Genomic DNA, 20,497 nt, shown 5'->3' with positions numbered 1-20,497 from the left:
ATGAGGATCCTGGAATCTACTTCGATCTAGTGGTGTCAGTGCTGAACTATCTACAGTACAGACCAAAAGTTTGGACACACCTTCTCATTTAAAGATTTTTCTGTATTTTCATGACTATGAAAATTGTACATTCACACTGAAGGCATCAAAACTATGAATTAACACATGTGGAATTATATACTTAACAAAAAATTGTGAAACAACTGAAAATATGTCTTATATTATAGGCTCTTCAAAGTAGCCACCTTTTGCTTTGATGACTGCTTTGCACACTCTTGGTATTCTCTTGATGAGCTTCAAGAGGTAGTCACCGGAAATGGTCTTCCAACAATCTTGAAGGAGTTCCCAGAGATGCTTAGCACTTGTTGGCCCTTTTGCCTTCACTCTGCGGTCCAGCTCACCCCAAACCATCTCGATTGGGTTCAGGTCTGGTGACTGTGGAGGCCAGGTCATCTGGCATAGCTCCCCATCACTCTCCTTCTTGGTCAAATAGCCCTTACACAGCCTGGAGGTGTGTTTGGGGTCATTGTTCTGTTGAAAAATAAATGATGGTCCAACTAAATGCAAACCGGATGGAATAGCATGCTGCTACAAGATGCTGTGGTAGTCATGCTGGTTCAGTATGCCTTCAATTTTGAATAAATCCCCAAGAGTGTCACCAGAAAAGCACCCCCCACACCATCACACCTCCTCCTCCATGCTTCACGGTGGGAACCAGGCATGTAGAGTCCATCCGTTCACCTTTTCTGCGTCGCACAAAGACACTGTGGTTAGAACCAAAGATCTCAAATTTGGTCTCATCAGACCAAAGCACAGATTTCCACTGGTCTAATGTCCATTCCTTGTGTTCTTTAGCCCAAACTTGTCTCTTCTGCTTGTTGCCTGTCCTTAGCAGTGGTTTCCTAGCAGATATTTTACCATGAAGGCCTGCTGCACAAAGTCTCCTCTTAACAGTTGTTGTAGAGATGTGTCTGCTGCTAGAACTCTGTGTGGCATTGACCTGGTCTCTAATCTGAGCTGCTGTTAACCTGTGATTTCTGAGGCTGGTGACTCGGATAAACTTATCCTCAGAAGCAGAGGTGACTCTTGGTCTTCCTTTTCTGGTGCTGTCCTCATGTGAGCGAGTTTCTTTGTAGCGCTTGATGGTTTTTGCAACTGCACTTGGGGACACTTTTCAAAGTTTGCCCAATTTTTCAGAGTGACTGACCTTCATTTCTTAAAGTAATGATGGCCACTCGTCTTTCTTTACTTAGCTGCTTTTTTCTTGCCATAATACAAATTCTAACAGTCTATTCAGTAGGACTATCGGCTGTGTATCCACCTGACTTCTGCACAACACAACTGATGGTCCCAACCCCATTTATAAGGCAAGAAATCCCACTTATTAAACCTGACAGGGCACACCTGTGAAGTGAAAACCATTTCCGGTGACTACCTCTTGAAGCTCATCAAGAGAATGCCAAGAGTGTGCAAAGCAGTCATCAAAGCAAAAGTTTGCTACTTTGAAGAACCTAGAATATAAGACATATTTTCAGTTGTTTCACACTTTTTTGTTAAATATATAATTCCACGTGTTAATTCATAGTTTTGATGCCTTCAGTGTGAATGTACAATTTTCATAGTCATGAAAATACAGAAAAATCTTTAAATGAGAAGGTGTGTCCAACTTTTGGTCTGTACTGTACATCGGAGGGGATTTTTTTGAGGCCCTCGCTCCAGCAACTATGATCTAGTCTCCTCAGCAGTGAAGCGTCTAGATCAGAGTGGCTAAAGTGAGGAGCACAAAAAAATCAGTTTTATATGAATGGCATAGTGCAGAACGGGAAGCCATTCACCATATCTCCTCCTCAAGGTGTGGTCTGGGGTTTTTTAAATACTCGGTCACTTGAGGCATTCACAATTGAGTGTTTGGAGAAGCGAGCTTCAGAGGAGAGCTTGTGTTTGTTAGTTCCTGAACCACTTGGAGTTGCTGAATTCTCACCAGGCGGATCCCTGCTACTACAAAGACTGTGTTTTTGTGTTACCATTTTGCTTTGTTTTCCCTGTTTTTGCCCAGTGGGCTGTGTTTATTTTCATGGACTAAATGTTGGATTATGCCCCATTACAATAAACCAACAAAAGATTTAAAGAGATGGCGTATCTCTGTCTACCTCAGTGAGCGGCTGAGTGAGCGATCTACCACATGTGGTGGTAGAAGTGTGGGCAAGATCCCCAGGAGGTGCGTGTAAGGGCTGAGGACAAACCGCATGTCCTGGGTAAAGACGGCCATAAGCCAGGAAACTAAGACAGACAGTATGGAGGACCTAGTCACGCATCTTGTGCTAGACCAGCAGGAGACAAGCAAGCTACTATTGCAACAGATTCACCAACAGCAACAGCACCAACAAGACCAGCTCCGACAACAGCAGCAGCAGATGGAATTGCTCGCAGAGGCGGTTCGTGGGAGGCCGTCAGCCCCTCCCCTAACTTCAGGTGATGACTCGTACGTCCGGAAAGCGGTAAGATGAGCCATGCAAAAAATGACCCCGGGTGCTGATGTGGAGGCATTTTTGACTGTCTTTGAGAGGGTGGCAGAGCTGGAGAAGCTACCGCCGAGGCAGTGGTTGGAGGTGTTGGTCCCCTATCTGACTGATGAGCCCCAGAAGGCTATTACGACTTGGCCTTACAGGATTCAACTTAAAACTTAGTCACTCCAGCACGTGCCAGTATTTATGCTAGTGAGAGCCCAAAGGGTTCACCACTGGGCGTATTATGATAATAAACCCCCTTGCTCCCAAATGTTTGACATTCTGCATCTTGTGCAGAAGTGGCTGCAACTGGAGTCCTCCACTCCAACCCAGATGGTCGAGCGGGTTGTCATGGACAGATTTGTGCACTTCCTTCCTAGGCTGGTGCAGACCTAGGTTGCCCAGGGAGACCCCCGGAATCTGGATGACCTGGTCGGCCTCGTAGAAAGATACCAGGTGGTTGAGAGGTCCATAAGGAAGCCGGGTGGTGCTGCATCACCATACTGGGGAACTCTGAGGAAGCCCAAGTCCCAAAAGAGGGGTATTAGAGCCACTGGAGGGAATTCGAGGTCTCAAGGGGTTGCTGAGGGTCTTCCAAAAGCCGCTCGGAAAGACTTGATCTGCTGGAGGTGCCGCGGGCCTGGATACCTAGCCCCCCATTGTTCAATATCCTCTGAGAAGATGGACTATAGTGTTGGGTGGCACTATTCATACTTAGTCCAACCTGCAGGTAGGGTATGCAATCAGCCCAGTGAGGGGCCGTAGTCATGTCCAGTGACCATAAATGGGGTACTGGTGTCGGGACTTTTGATCTCGGGAAGTTTGGTGACTCTCATAAGAGTCACACTGCCCCACTAGTTGATCCCTGGGAAATATGTGGGAGTCTGCTCTATCCACGGGGATGCCAATGACTACCCTGTCGCACAAGTGACTATGAAAACGAACCTTGTTACTGAGTCCCATGAGGTCGGTGCAGTCAGAGACTTGTTACACCCAGTCATAATCGGGCGGGACTTCAGGCTGTTCTGGGACTTGTGAGGAAAGGCAGGGTTGCCCACTAGCTCAGACGGGAGCCGGTTCGTCAATGAAGAATCCCCATTACATCCAGAGGCGGATGAGTTCCCCTTGTGTGTCCTTGCTGGTGACGAGGACGAGACAGGGACCCATGAGGATAAGATTCCTGAACTGGGGGTTTCTGGGGGGAATTTTGGTACTACACAAATGCAGGATCTTACTTTGAAAGGGGCATGGGACAATGTGACGGTGATAAATGGGATTGCCCAGGAGCCGGGGGCTGACACCAAGTTTCCTTATTTTTCAGTCAATGAGGATTTGCTATATCGGGTCACTAAACAGAAGGGGAAGTGTTAGAACAGCTGTTGGTACCAGGGCCCTATAGGTATAGAGTTATAGACCTAGCCCATTCTCATGTCTTGGGTGGGCATCTGGGAGTAGACAAAACCCAAAAGCGAGTCCTTCCAAGATTTTACTGGCCTGGGTGTCACCAGGTGGTGGTCAACTATCGTCGGTCCTGTCCTACGTGTCAGTTAACTGCTCCCATGTCCCATTTCCGGAGTCCCCTGGTTCCGTTACCCATTTATAGAGGTCCCGTTTGACCGAATTGCCATGGACCTTGTAGGGCCCTTAGTTAAGTCCGCCAGGGGTCACCAATACATCCTAGTGGTGCTAGACTATGCAACACGGTACCCCGAGGCAGTACCATTGAGAAACTTCTCTGCCAGGGGTATAGCCCAAGAGCTGGTACATATCTTCTCCCGGACGGGCCTGCCAAAGGAGATCCTGACAGACCAAGGAACTCCTTTCATGTCGAAAGTAATGAGAGAGTTGTGTAAAGCTCTCCAGGTTACACAACTCAGGACGTCTGTGTACAATCTTCAGACGGACGGCTTGGTGGAGAGGTTCGATAAGACCCTGAAGTCCATGCTTGAAAAGGTCATGGAGAAGGATGGCCGAGACTGATATTGCCTACTCCCCTACCTGCTATTCTCCATTAGGGAAGTTCCCCAGGCCTCTACGGGTTCTCATCCTTCGAGCTACTTTATGGATGGCTCCCTTGGGGACTGTTGGGACATTGCGAAGGAGACCTGGGAAGCCGAGGTAACACCCCACCAGAGCGTCATCGAGCATATGGCCCAGATGCAAGACTGGATCGCGAGGGTGATGCCTATTGTAAGGGAAAGCATCCTTCAAGCCCAAGAGGCGCAGACAAGGGTCTACAGTCGGTTGGCGAGACTGAGACAATTTAGCCCTGGAGACCGGGTATTGGTGTTGATCCCCACAGTGGAGAGTAAATTCCTAGCCAAGTGGCAGGAGCCATATGAGGTGGCCGAGAAGTTGAGTGACGTCAACCACAAGGTCCACCAACCAGGGAGAAGAAAGCCATATTAGGTGTACCACATTCACCTGCTCAAACCTTGGTGAGACAGGGAACCAGTGGAAGCTACATGCCTGGGGGCCCATCCCGAAGCACGAGTCGAGGATGTCACTGTGGCATAGACACTGTAGCCGGCTCAGACGCAACAGGTGCTGAGAGTTGTTTCAGCGGAAATGGGACCTGTTTTCAGAGCTGCCAGGTTGCACGCAGGTGGTCGAGCATGACATCCTGACAGAGCCGCATGTAAGGGTGAATCGGAGGCCGTATCGGATTCCCGAAGCCCACCGTGAGGTGACCTCCAAAGGGCTGAGGAGAATGTTGAGCCTGGGTGTCATCGAGGAGTCAAAAAGTGGTTGGTCAACCCCCATTGTCCTTGTGCCAAAACTGGATGGAGAATGGCGATTCTGTAATGACTACAGGAAGCTGAATAATGTGTCGAAGTTTGACAAGTATCTGATGCCCCGCAACAATGAGCTCATTGAGAGGCTAGGGTCAGCCAGATGTATCAACACCCTGCAGGTACTGAAAGGGTACTGGCAAATCCTCCTGTTCCCAAATGCCAAGGAGAAGATGGCCTTCTCTACTCCTGACGGTGCTTTCAGTACACCAGTATGCCATTCAGTCTGTAGGGAGCCCCAGCTACCTTCCAGTAGGCCATGGACCGGTTCCTAGTCTCTCATAAAAAGTACGCCGCAGCTTACCTGGATGACATCATAATATTCAGCCCGGATTGGGGATGTTATTCACAGAAGGTCCAGGTGGTACTGGATTCGCTAAGGAAGGCAGGGTTTACGATAAATCCAAAAAAGTGTGCCATCGGGAAGGAAGAGGCAAAATACTTTGGGCTACATCGTCGGGAGGGCGAAATAAAGCCGCAAGTAAATAAGGTGGAGGCTATCCAAAAGTGGCCGCAACCGAACTCCAAGAAGCAAGTTTGCACGTTTCTGGGAATTGTGTGATATTATCAGCAATTTATCCCAAATTTCACCATGATAGCCGCCCCCCTAACTGATCTTCTTAAGGGCACGAAGACATCGATGGCCAAATGGCCCTCGGAAGCGGAGATGGCATTCCAGGAGTTGAATCTCACCTTATGTAAGCAGCCGGTATTAGTCGCGCCTGACTTCACTAAGGAGTTTGTGGTGCAGACGGACGCCTCCGAGGTCTGTTTAGGAGCTGTGTTGTCTTGGGAAATAGATGGGGATGAACATCTAGTCCTGTTCCTGAGTAGGAAACTCTCTTCCTGTGAAAAGAACTATGCCATTGTAGAGAAGGAGTGCCTGGCCATCAAATGGGCAATTGAGCCACTAAGATACTATCTGTTAGGCTAAAAATTCAGGTTAGTGTCAGACCATGCACCCCTGAGATGGATGAGGGAAAGGAAGGGGAAGAATGCCCGGGTGACTAGTTGGTTTCTAGCGCTCCAGAACTTTAACTTTCATATGGAGCACAGGCCCGGGAAACTACACTCTAATGCAGATGCCCTGTCCAGATTTCCCTGTTTAACGAGTGAAGGTGCCAAAACCCCTGGTTTTGAGCAGGGAAAGGGAATATGTGACAAAGTCACTGGCAGAATGTCGGAAGGGAGATATGTTTCACTGAGGATATTAGCCTCAGTGATTTGAAACTGGAAGTCTTCTCCTGAAGGGTATGTGCTGAGAGAGTTAATCAGGCATATTTAAATAGGCCAGTTTTTTGTGAATGGCGTAGTGCAGGGCGGGAAGCCATTCACCATATCTCCACCCCAGGGTGTGGTCTGGGGGGTTTAAATACTCGGTCAGCTGAGGTATTCAGAGTTCAGTGTCTGGAGAAATGAGCTCCAGAGGAGAGCTTGTGTTTTGTTAGTTCCTGAACCACTTGGAGTTGCTGAATTCTCACCAGGCAGATCCCTGCTACTACAAAGACTGTGCTTTTGTGTTACCATTTTGCCTTGTTTTTCCCATTTTTGCCCAGCGGGCTGTGTTTATTTTCATGGACTAAATGTTGGTTTATGCCCCATTACAATAAACCAACAAAAGATTTAAAGAGACTGTGTACCTGTGTCTACCTCCGTGTGCAGCTGAGTGAGCGATCTACCACAATGGTTATAGATAGCACTATGCTTGCCTTACAGAAAACATGAGAGAAATGGAATTGTGGGCAATTTCATTCATTAAATCCTGCTATTAACATAGTATAGTCGTCTCTACATTGTGATCTGAACAAAAGTCTTCCTTTTCTTGTAGGAGTTATGTATTGATTTTCTGGTCCTGTGATTTATTCTGTGTACATTTTTCTCGTCTTGCGTTCCCCTCTGGAGTACAAGGTCCTGCACTGTTGTGTAAGTGTTTAATACTCCACCCTGGAATGCGGTGATGGAATTCTGCAGATAAGGTTTCAATGCATTTGAGTATTTGTAGTGCAATTACGGGACACTTGATGCCTGGGTTATATCAGCATACAACCTTCAAAGGTTTCTTTCCTTGAGGATGGAAAAATTGGAATGGAAATGTGGTCGCATGATTTCTTAATATCTTAAAGGAGCATTGACACAATAGGGCAGCTTTATTAATCCTAACTAATATTGAGGTTTGAGACTATGGACCACCAACTCCTCACTATGATCCACTCTATCTGCCTTAAAGACAACATTCTTTCATGGTTCTCCTCCTAGTTCTCTGACCGCTCCTTCACTGTATCATCTGCCAGCTTTTTTTCCCCTTACTGTCCGGGAATCTTCAGGGTTCAGTCTTGGATCCCCTCCTCTTCTCTCTATACACCGCCCCTATTGGAGAAACCATCAGCAGAATTACAGTACCATTTCTATATTGACGACACCAAATTATACACATATTCTCTTGACATACTCCTGGCATTACTACAAAATTTCAGTGAAATCTGTCAGCTGTCTCTAATATCATGTTCTCCGTTTCTAACATCATGTCCTCATTGTATGTAAAACTGAATATTTTAAAAACTGAACTTCTTGTATTTCCTCCCTCTACTAGCCTACCTAAACCTGATATTAACCTCCCTCCTGGGGTTATCTTTCATTCTGATATTTCCTTCACACTCTATAGTCAATCGCTAGGATGCTAATGTCATATGCAACCCACAAAATTGCCAGATTTTAACGTTTTTCTTTACCTTTTTGAAGCTACAACTCTTACGGTTGCTCTGATTCGTTCTCATCTGGACTATTGCATCTGTACTAATCGGTCTCCCTCTTACTAAACTCTCCCCTCTCCACTCTCAAATCTATAGTGATTGCAGCAGCCAGGATCACATTTCTGTCCAGCCACTACACTGATGCTTCCATCCTGTGCCAGTTGTTGCACTGGTTGCCCATCCATTACAGAGTACAATATAAACTTATCCCGGTCACCCACAAAGTTGTGCACTGCTTTACATCAACTCCCTCATCTCTGTCTATCATCCTACTGATGCTCTCCGTTCCCTTTATGACCTAAACCTAACATCCTCTAAAATTTGAACCTCACATTCCTGTCGCCCAGATTTTTCTCATGTTGTGCCAGTTCTGTGAAATGCACTTCCCCAGACAATCCGATTAATTTTCAGTGTACTCCGTTTTACAAGAGCCCGTGAAAATGCATTTTTTTAGGCAGTACACACAATTCATGGAAGAGGTAGTATATTTTGCCCCAATAGGGGAATCGTATATATCATAATCGTTAAATATTTCAATGTCAAAAACTACCAAGATATGGACTTATTGTAGGCTAAATCGTGGGAAAGACATAAAGCAATAGCAAAAGCAAAAAACGATCAATAAGCCATCAATACAAAAATATATCAAAGTTTATTAGAGAATGATAACAGGGGGGGGTAAGGTACAGGTACAATAGGAGTGAACCTTAGACTGACAGCTCCATGTGCTTCATTTTAAAATACATAGTGGCAAATTTGCAAAGTGAATTCTCACCAATACCCCAATACATTAATTTTTTATATATAGAGATATATATATATATATATTATATATGACACGCCCCCTGGGCCTGTGCTGTGCAGGGGGATACCCGGAGCCGGATCGCTGGGGGTTGTAGTCCTCCGTGGCGGTGACCCGGTCCGTGCCCAGGGCGGTCAAACCAGTGGCAGTCTATTGGTATTGTAATTGTCCGACTACGCCACCCGTGGATTGCGGTCAGTGGGGACCGCCGCTGCGCTGCAGACCGCTGAGGCTGATGTTGTTTGCGCAGCCGAGAATGGGATAACTCCCCACGGGAGAAGGATTGCCTCAGGGCAGCTAATGTGGATGATGGGAGTGATGGTGTGAGCGTCCCAGTAGTAATGGTGCTGGTGCGGCAAGGAATCACAGAGACGTGTGGTGCAGTTCAGGGTCTTTACTGATGGTATAAAGCAGACCCTCCCGGGAGTACTGGTTAGCAGTAGGGGCCTGGTCAGTCTGTGAGCAAGCAGGATCTGCCCTGGCCAGGTGGAGTTGTAGGCCTCCCCGACTATCTGCACTCTTTCCTGGCTACCTTGCTCTATGCAGGTAGAAGTAGCCCACGTCCCTGAGTATACCGTGTGGTGCTCACCCGTATGGACGGTGACTTGGGGCCTTCCGTCAGCCTTCGCTTCACGATGGCGGTGCTGGTCCCTTACTTGTGACCGTGCCTTCGGGTTTCTAAGGCCAGAGGACATGCGATCCCCTGCCGGTTGGATTCTGCTCCTGGACCTGGATGTCCCCACAGCCTCGGACTCCGTGTCCGGGTTAGCGTCTTCAGCCAAGGCGAGCTTTCTAGCTTCCAGCCTCTGGCACTCGCTCCTGCTCCTACAGAGCTCCTAGTTCTTCCTTTCCCTGTGTCTGGAACTGTCCTAATCCCGCCCCAGACCCAGTTTATAAGGGCAGATTCCTCCCCTCCCAGGTCTGGGTGGGCCGTGTTGCATGCTTAGGGCTCCTGACCAGAGAAACCTCCCACTTGCTCTCAGACATAATATCTCTATTACTGTGGTAACCAGACCCCTGGGGTGCCACATTCCCCCCTAGTAAATTTTAGTACTCCGGGACTAAACACATTTTTTTTAAAGAAACATAAATACAGGGTATAACAATAATGCAATAACATATTTACAAGAAGCTTTAGTTCTTTAAAGGTTACGGCGTGTCCGCAACCGGGTGTCCATATCACCCAAGGTGAAGTTTTAAGCGAGGTAGGGGACCTGTCCAAAGCAAACCCCTTGCGTTGTCCTTGGGCGTGGCTGCAAGGCTGGAGCTAGCTACATTGGGCCGCAAGTAGGCCACGCCAGACAGGTTTTCTCTTCCGCGGCCGTCTTCACAAGAGGCACCAAGGTGCAACTATCTACAAAACTGTTCCGGTTATCCAGTGTCCATAACCTGTTAGTCCAAATAAATCTGCAGGGTAACTGAGAAACATAATTAATAACAGGCAACAAACATAAACCATAAACAGTTAAACAGATAAATTCACAGTGCATTAGTTTAGATTCTCCAGCGAGCGGGCATTTGACCTCTAGTGACTCTAGTGGACCTACGGAGCTCACTAACTGGTCCTGCACTACAGGGTGTAGGTGGTGTTATGAGTAAGCTGGGCAGCTGTCTGCACACTCTTTGGCTCACTAGGGGCACGGCAGGCTCACTACTAGCAGAGGGTTGATCCTCCTGTGCTGCTGGTGTGGACTCTTCTGCCTCCTGGGCCGGCTGCTCTTCCAGCTCTACCTGGTCTTCTGTAGGCACTTGAGGGGCTGGCTGGAGAAAGGTGAGGACGGGCACCACGATAGCGTTGTTTACTTGTGTCCAGGACCGGGGAAAGTCTCCGAGTACGGTGCTGATCATTTCCTCCTTTTCCTCTACGGGTTGAGGGTCTTCCTGATCTTCATCCGTGCTTTGCAACTTCTCGGGGCACTTTTTCAGGTGGTCTCTGGAGACAATGGCTGTGGTCTCTCCTCCATCCTTGCTGATGATGTACACCTTTGGATTATTGTGGCTTGAGGGCAGTACGGTGTACGGGTCCTTTTCCCACTGGTCGTCCAACTTATGGAGCCGCCTTTTTCTTTTCAAGACCTGCTCTCCAGGTACCAGGGGAACAACGGGAGCATGTTGGTTATAAGTTCTCTCCTGCCTTTCTCTTGATTGACAGAGACTTCGCTCGACGCTCTCTTGTACTTTCCAGTACTGCTGCTGCCGTTCTGTATCCCAGTCTGTCTCTGGTGAGGTGTCCTCGGGTATCAGGACTCCCATATCCAGGTCAACAGGCAGCTTACCAGGTCTTGCTAGCATTAGGTAAGCCGGGGTACAGTTGGTGGAACCTACCGGGATGTGGTTATACAGGTCCACCAGATCGGGCAGTTTCTCAGGCCACAGACTGCGTTCTTCCAGGGGCAATGTTTTTAGCAGATCTATCACCACCTGGTTCATCTTCTCGCAGAGTCCATTGGTTTGGGGGTGATAGGGCGTTGTTCTTATCTTCTTGCAGCCATACAGGTTGCAGAACTCCTGGAAGACCTCCGATTCGAAGGCTGGTCCTTGGTCCGTCAGCACTTGGTCCGGGTACCCGTGTGGGCGGCAGAAGTGCAGCTGGAAGGCTCTGGCTGCTGTCTGAGCCATCAGGTCTTTGACAGGGACCACCACCAGGAACCGGGAGTAGTGATCCACGATGGTTAGGGCGTAGACATACCCGCTTCTGCTTGGAGCCAGTTTAACATGGTCCAGAGCGACCAGTTCCAGCGGCTGCCTGGTGATGATGGGCTGCAGGGGAGTCCTCTGGCTGGCACGGTCCCTTCTTCTTAGATTGCACGGGCCACAGTCTCTACACCACCTCTCAATGGCTCCTCTCATGCCTATCCAGTAGAACCGTTCACGCAGCAGGAACTCCAGCTTCTTCCATCCGAAGTGCCCTGTCCCATTGTGGTAGGCCTCCAGCACCATAGCTGCGTCCCGTCTCGGTACCACCACCTGCCAGATCAGTTCATGTGTCCGGGAATTGACCATTCAGCGGCACAACTTCTCCTTGTAGAGAAACAGTCTGCTCTTCTCCGTCCACAGTTGCTTGGTCTCTTCCGGAGCGTCTGGGTCAAGGCGGGCGTCAGCCTGGGTCAGCATCTCCTTCACCAGACGGACTGCAGGGTCACTGTCTTGCGTCTCCGCCCAGTTGTAGTGGGGTAAGGGGTTGAACGTAGTGGTTCGCTGGCCCCTCACACGGTGGGAATACTGGGTAATCCCATGATGGTGAAATGCAGGGAGTTCAATCTCTTCCAATTCTTCTGGATCCTCACCTTCGTCCGGTAGGTTTGGCATCCTGGACAGGGCGTCCGCGTTGGTATTGGAGCGTCCTGCCCGGTATTTGATGGTGAACTCAAAATTGGACAGGCGGGCCATCCATCTCTGCTCCAGGGCACCCAGTCTTGCAGTGTCCAGGTGTGTCAACGGGTTGTTGTCCGTGTACACGGTGAACCTGGAAGAGGCAAGGTAATGCTTGAAACGTTCGGTTACTGCCCACACCACTGCCAGGAACTCTAGCTTGAACGAGCTGTAATTCTCAGGGTTTCTTTCCGTGGGTCGCAGTTTTCGGCTGGCGTAAGCAATTACCCGTTCTCTCCCCTGCTGGATCTGGGACAGTACGGCTCCTAGCCTGATGTTGCTTGCGTCCGTGTAGAGGATAAAGGGCTGGCTGTAATCAGGGTACGCCAGGATTTCATCCCCCGTGAAGGCCATCTTAAGCTGGCGGAACGACTCCTCTTCCAACTTTTCCCATTTGAAGGGTGGCTTCTGGTTTTAGGCCAGTCCAGGAAGGCCAATCAGGAGGTCCTGCATAGGAGCTGCCTTCTTGGTAAAACCGGGAATTAATCTTCGGTAGTAGCCTACCAACCCGAGGAACTGCCGCACTTCCTTTATACTGGATGGTCTTGGCCAGTCCTTAATCACGGTGATCTTGTCAGGGTCGGGGGCTACTCCGTCAGCACTCACCACGTGTCCCAGGTACTGTACCTTTGGCTTCAGTAGATGACACTTCGAGGGTTTTACCTTTAGGCCATAGTTTGCCAGGGCTTCAAACACTTCTGCCAGGTGTTCCAGATGGTCCTCATAGGTCTTGGAATAAACTATGACGTCGTCCAGGTATAATAGGACCGTCTCGAAGTTCCGGTGTCCCAGACAGCATTCCATCAACCGTTGGAAGGTTCCTGGTGCGTTGCAGAGCCAGAACGGCATACAGTTAAATTCGCTGAGTCCCATCGGGGTGGTGAATGCGGTCTTCTCCCGGTCCGCCTCTGCTACAGGAACCTGCCAGTACCCGCTAGTGAGATCCAAAGTAGAGAAGAAGTTAGCAGATTTTAAGGCAACTAAGGACTCTTCTATCCTTGGTAAAGGGTACGCATCTTTGTGTGTGATACAGTTGACCTTCCTGTAGTCTACACACATTCTCATGGTGTTGTCTTTCTTTTTCACTAAGACTAGTGGAGCTGCCCAGGGGCTACAGCTGTCCCTAATTACCCCAGCCTCCTTCATGTCTTTTAGCATCCCCTTGGCGTGTTGATAGTGTGCAGGGGGTACGGGTCGATATCTCTCCTTTATGGGAGGATGGTCTCCCGTTGGGATGTGATGTTCTACCCCCTTTACTTGCCCATAGTCTAGCGGGTGTTTACTAAACACTCTCTCATACTCTTGAACCACCCGATAGACTCCCTGTTTTTGGTGTGAGGGAGTGGAGTCAGTACCCAAATGCAGTTGCTGACACCAGTCCTCCATTGGTTTCTTAGAGCCGTTACCTTCCTCTGGTTGAGATGGAGGCAAGGGTTCCACGGCCTGTACAGAGTTCTGGTTGATGGTGAACAATTTGGCTAGCGTGGCATACCGGGGCAGGTATATTGATGATGCGGACGGGCACCCTCCCATGGCGTACATCGACCACCCCCCGTGCTGTCAAAATGGTGGGCCTACTGTCTGAGTAGACGGGTCCTACCATTGCTTGGTAGTCTCTACCTCTTAGACCAATAGCTGCCCGGCACCAAATCATCATCTCACTTTTTGGGGGCATGGCAATAGGGAACGGGTCACACATTCTCACGCTACCTATCTCACCACCAGATAGTTCCACCTGTTGCCGTTTCATCAGTGCCCGGATCTCTTTTTGGAGCACACGTTGCTGGCTGGAACTGGCGTTCTTATTTTGCAGCAGGTTGCCAAGAATCACCTCTGCCAGACAGTTTTCAATTACGTTAGTACCTAGGGTTATTTTTGGGTGACTCTCGCGACGGTCAATGTCCACAATGATAAGTCCTTGTGCCGGCAGTTCAACTTTACTGACCTTGATGGTCATTTCCTTAAATCCTATCTGTGGCACAGGCTAACCATTGCTGGCGATAATGCTCAGGTCGTCATCTGGGTAGCGGGTTATGTCCGAGTCATTCCAGTACTGCTTGAAGAGCACGTACGGGATGGTGGTGACCTGTGACCCGGTGTCTAGTAGGGCACTCATAGGAATGCCATCCAGTACCACAGGCAAGACTGGACGTCCTTCTACGTATTTGTCACGCCAGTTTGATGGGCCTGATGATCTTATGCCTGGGGGTTGGCCCTCTACCCCAGGTTGTGCCCGTTTAAATGACAGTACCTTGCCATATGTCTGGGTTGGTTGCAGCGGCGGCAGATGGGTCGTCCGTCCTCATTGTATCTGTCGCTGGGTCTTCCTCTGGCCGGTGGGGTCCTCCTCAGTCGGCGCCACGGGACGTCCTCCGGTCCGGATGCCAGCTGGATCTTTTCTGGAGAAGAGACCTGTAAAGACTGCACAGTTCTGGTTAGCGCGGCAACACTCTTAGTCAGCTCTTGGACCTGGTGGTGCAGGTCTGTTGCCGGGTCATTGTTCAAAGCCTGCGCATCAGCTCCCACAGGACCTGCAGACAAGGGCGCCGTCTCCTGGTGGTAAGTGATAGCAGGGCGCCTGTGGGTCACAGCGCCACCTGGTGCCGGTTCTCAGAGCACCCGGATGGCTCTGTCCTTGAACTGTGCAAAGTCCAGGTCAGGGTCCTGTAAGGCCATAGCCCGCAACTGGGTTCGGTGGGCATTGCACAGTAGACCCTCAATAAATTGTTCAGTCAACAGCTTGTCTTCATTTCCCATGCTGTCAGGGTCTGCCTGCTTAATGGCTCTCAGGGCCTCTTGTAGGTTTAGAGCATAGTCTCTTATACTTTCATGTGCCCGTTGTTTGCACCCATAAAATCTTAGTTTTATCTCGGCTGAGGTGCGGGTGTCAAACGTGTCTTTCAGCCGGGCTAGTATCTCTCTGACAGTCCTCTTCTTCCCAGGTGACCAGGACTTTACCTCCCTTTGGGCAGCCCCGATTAACTGGGCCACCAGAATGCTCACTTTTTGCTCTTCTGTGAGGGGGTATACCTGGAAGAGGCTATCAAGTCTTTCCCTAAAGTCACTCAGGGTATGTGACTCCCCTGAGTACTGGGGTAGCCAGGTTGCCCCCGGGATATAGGGCATGGTGAATGGCATGACCGCTGCAGCGGTTGCGCTGGCGGTGGCTGTGGCAGTGGAGCTCCCCTCGGTGTCCGACATCCTCCTTCCCCCCCTAGTGGACCGTGGCCTACCTTGCGATGCTCTTCTTCCGTAGGCCGCGGCTCCGCAGTCGATTGTCGGGGTTGAGGACCTGGCGTCGCGCTCCGATGACGTCAGCGTCGCTCTTCCTCCCTTCCAGGACCTTACGCAGCGTCAGCGCGTGGGGCGGAGCTTCGGATCTCGCGCGCTTTCGGCGTCCACGCCCCTCTTCTTCCCGTGCGGCGTCTTGAAGATGGCGTCCGAAGGCGGGAAGCGGCTGCGGATGGCGGGAAGAAGGCAGAAGACGGCGGGAAACGGTCCAAGATGGCGTCTGATGGCGGGAATCGGCTCCGGATGGCGGGAAACTTCACCACAGGTAAGTTCAAAAGTCTTTTTCAGGCACGCAGTACCCGGTGGTTGCGGGCACGAAATCCTGCCGACTACGCCAAAGTTGACGCGCCCCCTGGGCCTGTGCTGTACAGGGGGATACCCGGAGCCGGATTGCTGGGGGTTGTAGTCCTCCATGGCGGTGACCCGGTCCGTGCCCAGGGCGGTAAAACCAGTGGCAGTCTATTGGTATTGTAATTGTCCGACTACGCCACCCGTGGATTGCGGTCAGTGGGGACCGCCGCTGCTGACCGCTGAGGCTGATGTTGTTTGCGCAGCCGAGTATGGGATAACTCCCCACGGGAGAAGTATTGCCTCAGGGCAGCTAATGTGGATGATGGGAGTGATGGTGTGAGCATCCCAGTAGTAATGGTGCTGGTGCTGCAAGGAATCACAGAGACGTGTGGTGCAGTTCAGGGTCTTTACTGATGGTATAAAGCAGACCCTCCCGGGAGTACTGGTTAGCAGTAGGGGCCTGGTCAGTCTGTGAGCAAGCAGGATCTCCCCTGGCCAGGTGGAGTTGTAGGCCTCCCCGACTATCTGCACTCTTTCCTGGCTACCTTGCTCTATGCAGGTAGAAGTAGCCCACGTCCCTGAGTATACCATGTGGTGCTCACCCATATGGCCGGTGACTTGGGGCCTTCCGTCAGCCTTCGCTTCACGATGGCGGTGCTGGTCCCTTACTTGTGACCGTGCCTTCGGGTTTCTAAGGCCAGAGGACATGCAATCCCCTGCCGGTTGGATTCTGCTGCTGGACCTGGATGTCCCCACAGCCTCGGACTCCGTGTCCGGGTTAGCGTCTTCAGCCAAGGCGAGCTTTCTAGCTTCCAGCCTCTGGCACTCGCTCCTGTTCCTACAGAGCTCCTAGTTCTTCCTTTCCTTGTGTCTGGAACTGTCCTAATCCCGCCCCAGATCCAGTTTATAAGGGCAGATTCCTCCCCTCCCAGGTCTGGGTGGGCCGTGTTGCATGCTTAGGGCTCCTGACCAGAGAAACCTCCCACTTGCTCTCAGACATAATATCTCTATTACTGTGGTAACCAGACCCCTGGGGTGCCATATATATAGATATATATATATATATAATACACATATAGTATCGTAGTATGCCCTTAATAGTAGATATATATAATGATGATAGCCATGTATCAACAATATAGAGCCCATAAGGGCCCTCCCTATACGTACCAGTGTATTGGTCACAGGAGAAGCCTATGGGCAAGCAGTCAGGGCACAGGGGCGGTGATGAAGAGATGCACATGTGGAGCTGTAGCCCCGACGCGCGTATTGGATGTCCCTTCGTCAGGGGGCTTTTGCTATTGCTATTTCTTTATATTTTTTTAGGCAGGCCTATTACATTGACTCGCTAATCTAATTTTTCTAAGTTCTCCCTTTTTACATTTTTATTCCCAGTCCCTTGTTTCATCTATGTCGTCACTCCGTGCTCTCAGTAGCAAATTGTATCTGCTCATAAACAAATAATGTGTGTCAATCAGTTCATGTAGGCAATATTTTAAGGCTAAATTTTGGCATGCATTGTTGCATTTTAAGCCACGCCCATCTCTAACAAGGCCACGCCTACTTGTCAAGTGAGGCACAAAAAAGTGTCTAAAACACAATGTGCTGCCAGGTATGTACCCCTGTTTTTCTACGGAAATGAAACCGACATTTGGCCTTTTTATCTCTCCCATCATTTCGTGTTTAGTTGAAGCACTATCCGGGCGATGCATGGCACAAGGATGCCTTCTCTTTTCTGTGTTTTTTTTTTTTAATTCCTATGTGAATCTACACCCCGTCAAGGCTCCAAACATTTTTCGTTTTGGGTATTACATTTCAAACCAATAATAAAATGTTGTGGACAACTTGGTGTCCTATCATCAAAACATAGAAAAAAAACGATTTTTCAGATGCTCTGTCAGGAGACGTTTGTGCTTTATGTTACTAAATGTTGCCATCCAGTGGCTGTTGTGATGTGAATTACAACCTGCAAAGGGTTTTGGTAGCATGCTGCAATACTGTATTGAATTATTTTGGTGAGAAAGTCGAGGCTTTAACCTAATTTGTGAAAGTAGATACATCTGTATAGCCGCTCCGTACATGAAGCGCTCAAAGTTGCATAAAAAAAGTACTTGGTTTTGCCTTGGAAATACAGAAGTCTCGTGAAAGTTACTATATGTAAATGTGAACAGATCCCATAGCGGTTACATACAGTATCTAATAATGCGTTTGGAACAAAATTTTAGGCATAATATCACATCAAGTTTTAGACCTGTTACATGTTTTAGACACTTCATTGTGGCTTATTCGACAATGGGGAGTAGTTTAGAGGGGAAAGAGGTTTGACTGAAAATGTAACATGCTCCTGGGCATGTGCAGAAAGTGAATATTGCATTAATTATTGCTGCGAGAAAGTGCATTTATAATGTTGCATTACGCGATGTCTACTTACATCTGCATTCTGCTCTCCACAAATAAATGTTATTCTTTTGAATACTAGAAAAAAAGTTCTATAATTTTTCAATAAACTTTTTGTCCAATTTCCTCACTGTGTTCAAGATCTCTGTTCTTGATCATTGAATTGAAACCGGTTGTGTTTACATCCAGTGGATAAAAGTCAGTCCTGGTTATCAGATGATTACACAGGGTCTTTCCCTGAGGCTACGGTCAGACGTTCAGTAGGGCTTATGTCTGAACCCCTGCAAAAATGGCGACTGCACCGACAGGGACATTGACTATAATGTTGCAGAGTCACCGTGTGCTCTGTCGTGCATCATTTCCGTCTGTATACGTTTATTGGAGGCGGAGAGTAAGACGTAGTCGGCGTTTTGAAGTCTGCCTCCAGTAGGCGTTATTTCCTACCCATACAATAGGAGATCACTTGCTGATCGCTGGGGGACCGACCATTGGGACCCCCTTTAGACAAGGCTATGCAGAGCTCTGACCTCCAGTAGTAGGAGCCTCAACGAACAGTAAGTTCTGCTCCATCCTATGGACAGGGGATACATTTAAATCTTAGTAAAACTCCTTTTAAAGGGATACTTCCTACAGTGAATGTTATCCCTTCTCCATGGACATAACTTTTGTTTGCTGAGGGTCTGACCACTGGGACCCCCCACAATTCTTGAGACATTACTCTGCGAAAGCCTCATCTGAATGGAGTGGAGGTTTTGCATGCACATACTTGACCTCCACTCTATTCCGATGCGGCTATGCAGAGCCCCCATGATTGAGTTGGTAGTCGAACCCCATCGATCAGCAAGTTATCCCCTATCCTATGAGTGGGGAATAGATTTGGTGCGAATCTATTCTCCTGACTCAGTCCATCGACCACATTGGTAATCTCTGGCCACTGGTTGGGAGTCCTGAGAATCTCCTCCTACCTGACTGCATCGGTTTCTCTTGTTTTGATTAGCCGATCTGGTGCGATGTCACATGTCAGTCACGGCTGGCAAGTCAAAAGTAAAGGCACGGATGCCATCCGGTAAAAGATGGCTCTCCTGGCTTCCGTCCAACGAACAAAGGTTACAGTCGTGGCCGATTGACTTGGTCCTGTGAATTGCGTCGTACCAACTCTAGTAGGGAATAAATTCCAATCTTGGTGCACCCCTTTAAGTCAGCGGACGTTAAAGTTGTGCCAATCTGGCTTGAGAGGATCCCCTTTTCCACGACGCACATACATCCACAGAGTGTATAGAGAACCCCTTTAACCTTGGTATATAGTAAAAAAAAAAAGTCGATGCACATTAGTCAATCCTTTTTCTTCTTTTCCTCCTTTCTCCCCAGATTTTTGCCTTCGCTGCCACTGCTTGCTACGGGTGCAGCACAGTCCTGGGATTCCGCAGATGGAGGCAATAACAACCTGGAACGAGCCAAACCAGACGGACCCGCTGGAATCTGATAGCCACCAATAGATGAAAAGAGAGAGAATATGTAATGGGTTTCTTACAAATGTCACTCGGGGGATGATCCTGGCATCAGAGACATTACAGCCCGAAAAGACTGATGTACATTTCCCTGTAGGCACATCCACAGGCGGTCACTTACACACGACCGCCCTGCGGAGAGCAGGGGGACCTGTGGATTTTGTACATTGTAATATTGATTATGTTTGTATGGGAGTTTTACAATAAAAGAAAAATTGAAAGGTCCTTCAACGTTGAAAATAAAATCCAAAATCACTTCTAGAACCTGTTCTAGAGCGTTTCCGAATGGTGCCATTTAAAGGGACCCTATTAACAAGGCAATGACACCCACATACGGGAGTGTACAGATCCTCTCAAGAATGCTGGACGTCCTTTCATTTTATGAGTCGCTTTATAGGGCGAATTCAGTGGCAAACGTGATATTTTGTTTATTTTTGAGGGGTGGGAGGGGGGATTCAAAATGCTTAGCTCCTTACAAGGAACATAGCAAAATTCCCCTAAATTTTAATCACTTTACCTTCTTTCTCCAGTTGTTACGTCACACGTTTTTACATGGGGTGGTTTACGAGTTAGCAAATCGTTTTTCTGGTGGCCTAGATTGGTTTGAAAGATAATGTTTTGTATTTTTGTTGGTGCATGGTAAGCAAATCATTAAAAAGTTATCCACAGGGTATATGATAATTAGCTGTTTGCTGGGGGTCCCTTTACTTTTTCCGAGGACTAGAATCTGAAAGATCCTGTTAGAATAGAGGTGGCTGCACATGCCACCACTTTTATGGTCTATAAC

General features: G+C 48.8%; 1 protein-coding gene across 2 annotated transcripts in view; it reads left to right on the top strand.

Annotated features, from left to right (window-relative positions):
• MAL2 (mal, T cell differentiation protein 2) overlaps window positions 1–19,935 on the top strand; it is a 77,520-nt gene extending 57,585 nt beyond the window's left edge. For both annotated transcript variants that reach the window (XM_073679822.1, XM_073679823.1), the window contains exon 4: window positions 19,571–19,935. In XM_073679822.1, coding sequence (XP_073535923.1) covers window positions 19,571–19,642 — 72 coding nt within the window. In that variant the 3' untranslated portion in view covers window positions 19,643–19,935. The remainder of the gene's footprint in view (window positions 1–19,570) is intronic.
• Window positions 19,936–20,497: the final 562 nt, after the last annotated feature.

This window comes from Phyllobates terribilis, unplaced genomic scaffold (assembly GCF_046119375.1).
Source record: "Phyllobates terribilis strain yellow unplaced genomic scaffold, ASM4611937v1 Scaffold_4__5_contigs__length_816908805, whole genome shotgun sequence".
In the NCBI taxonomy this organism is placed as follows: Eukaryota; Metazoa; Chordata; class Amphibia; order Anura; family Dendrobatidae; genus Phyllobates; species Phyllobates terribilis.
This window is presented reverse-complemented; position numbering and strand designations above follow the sequence as displayed.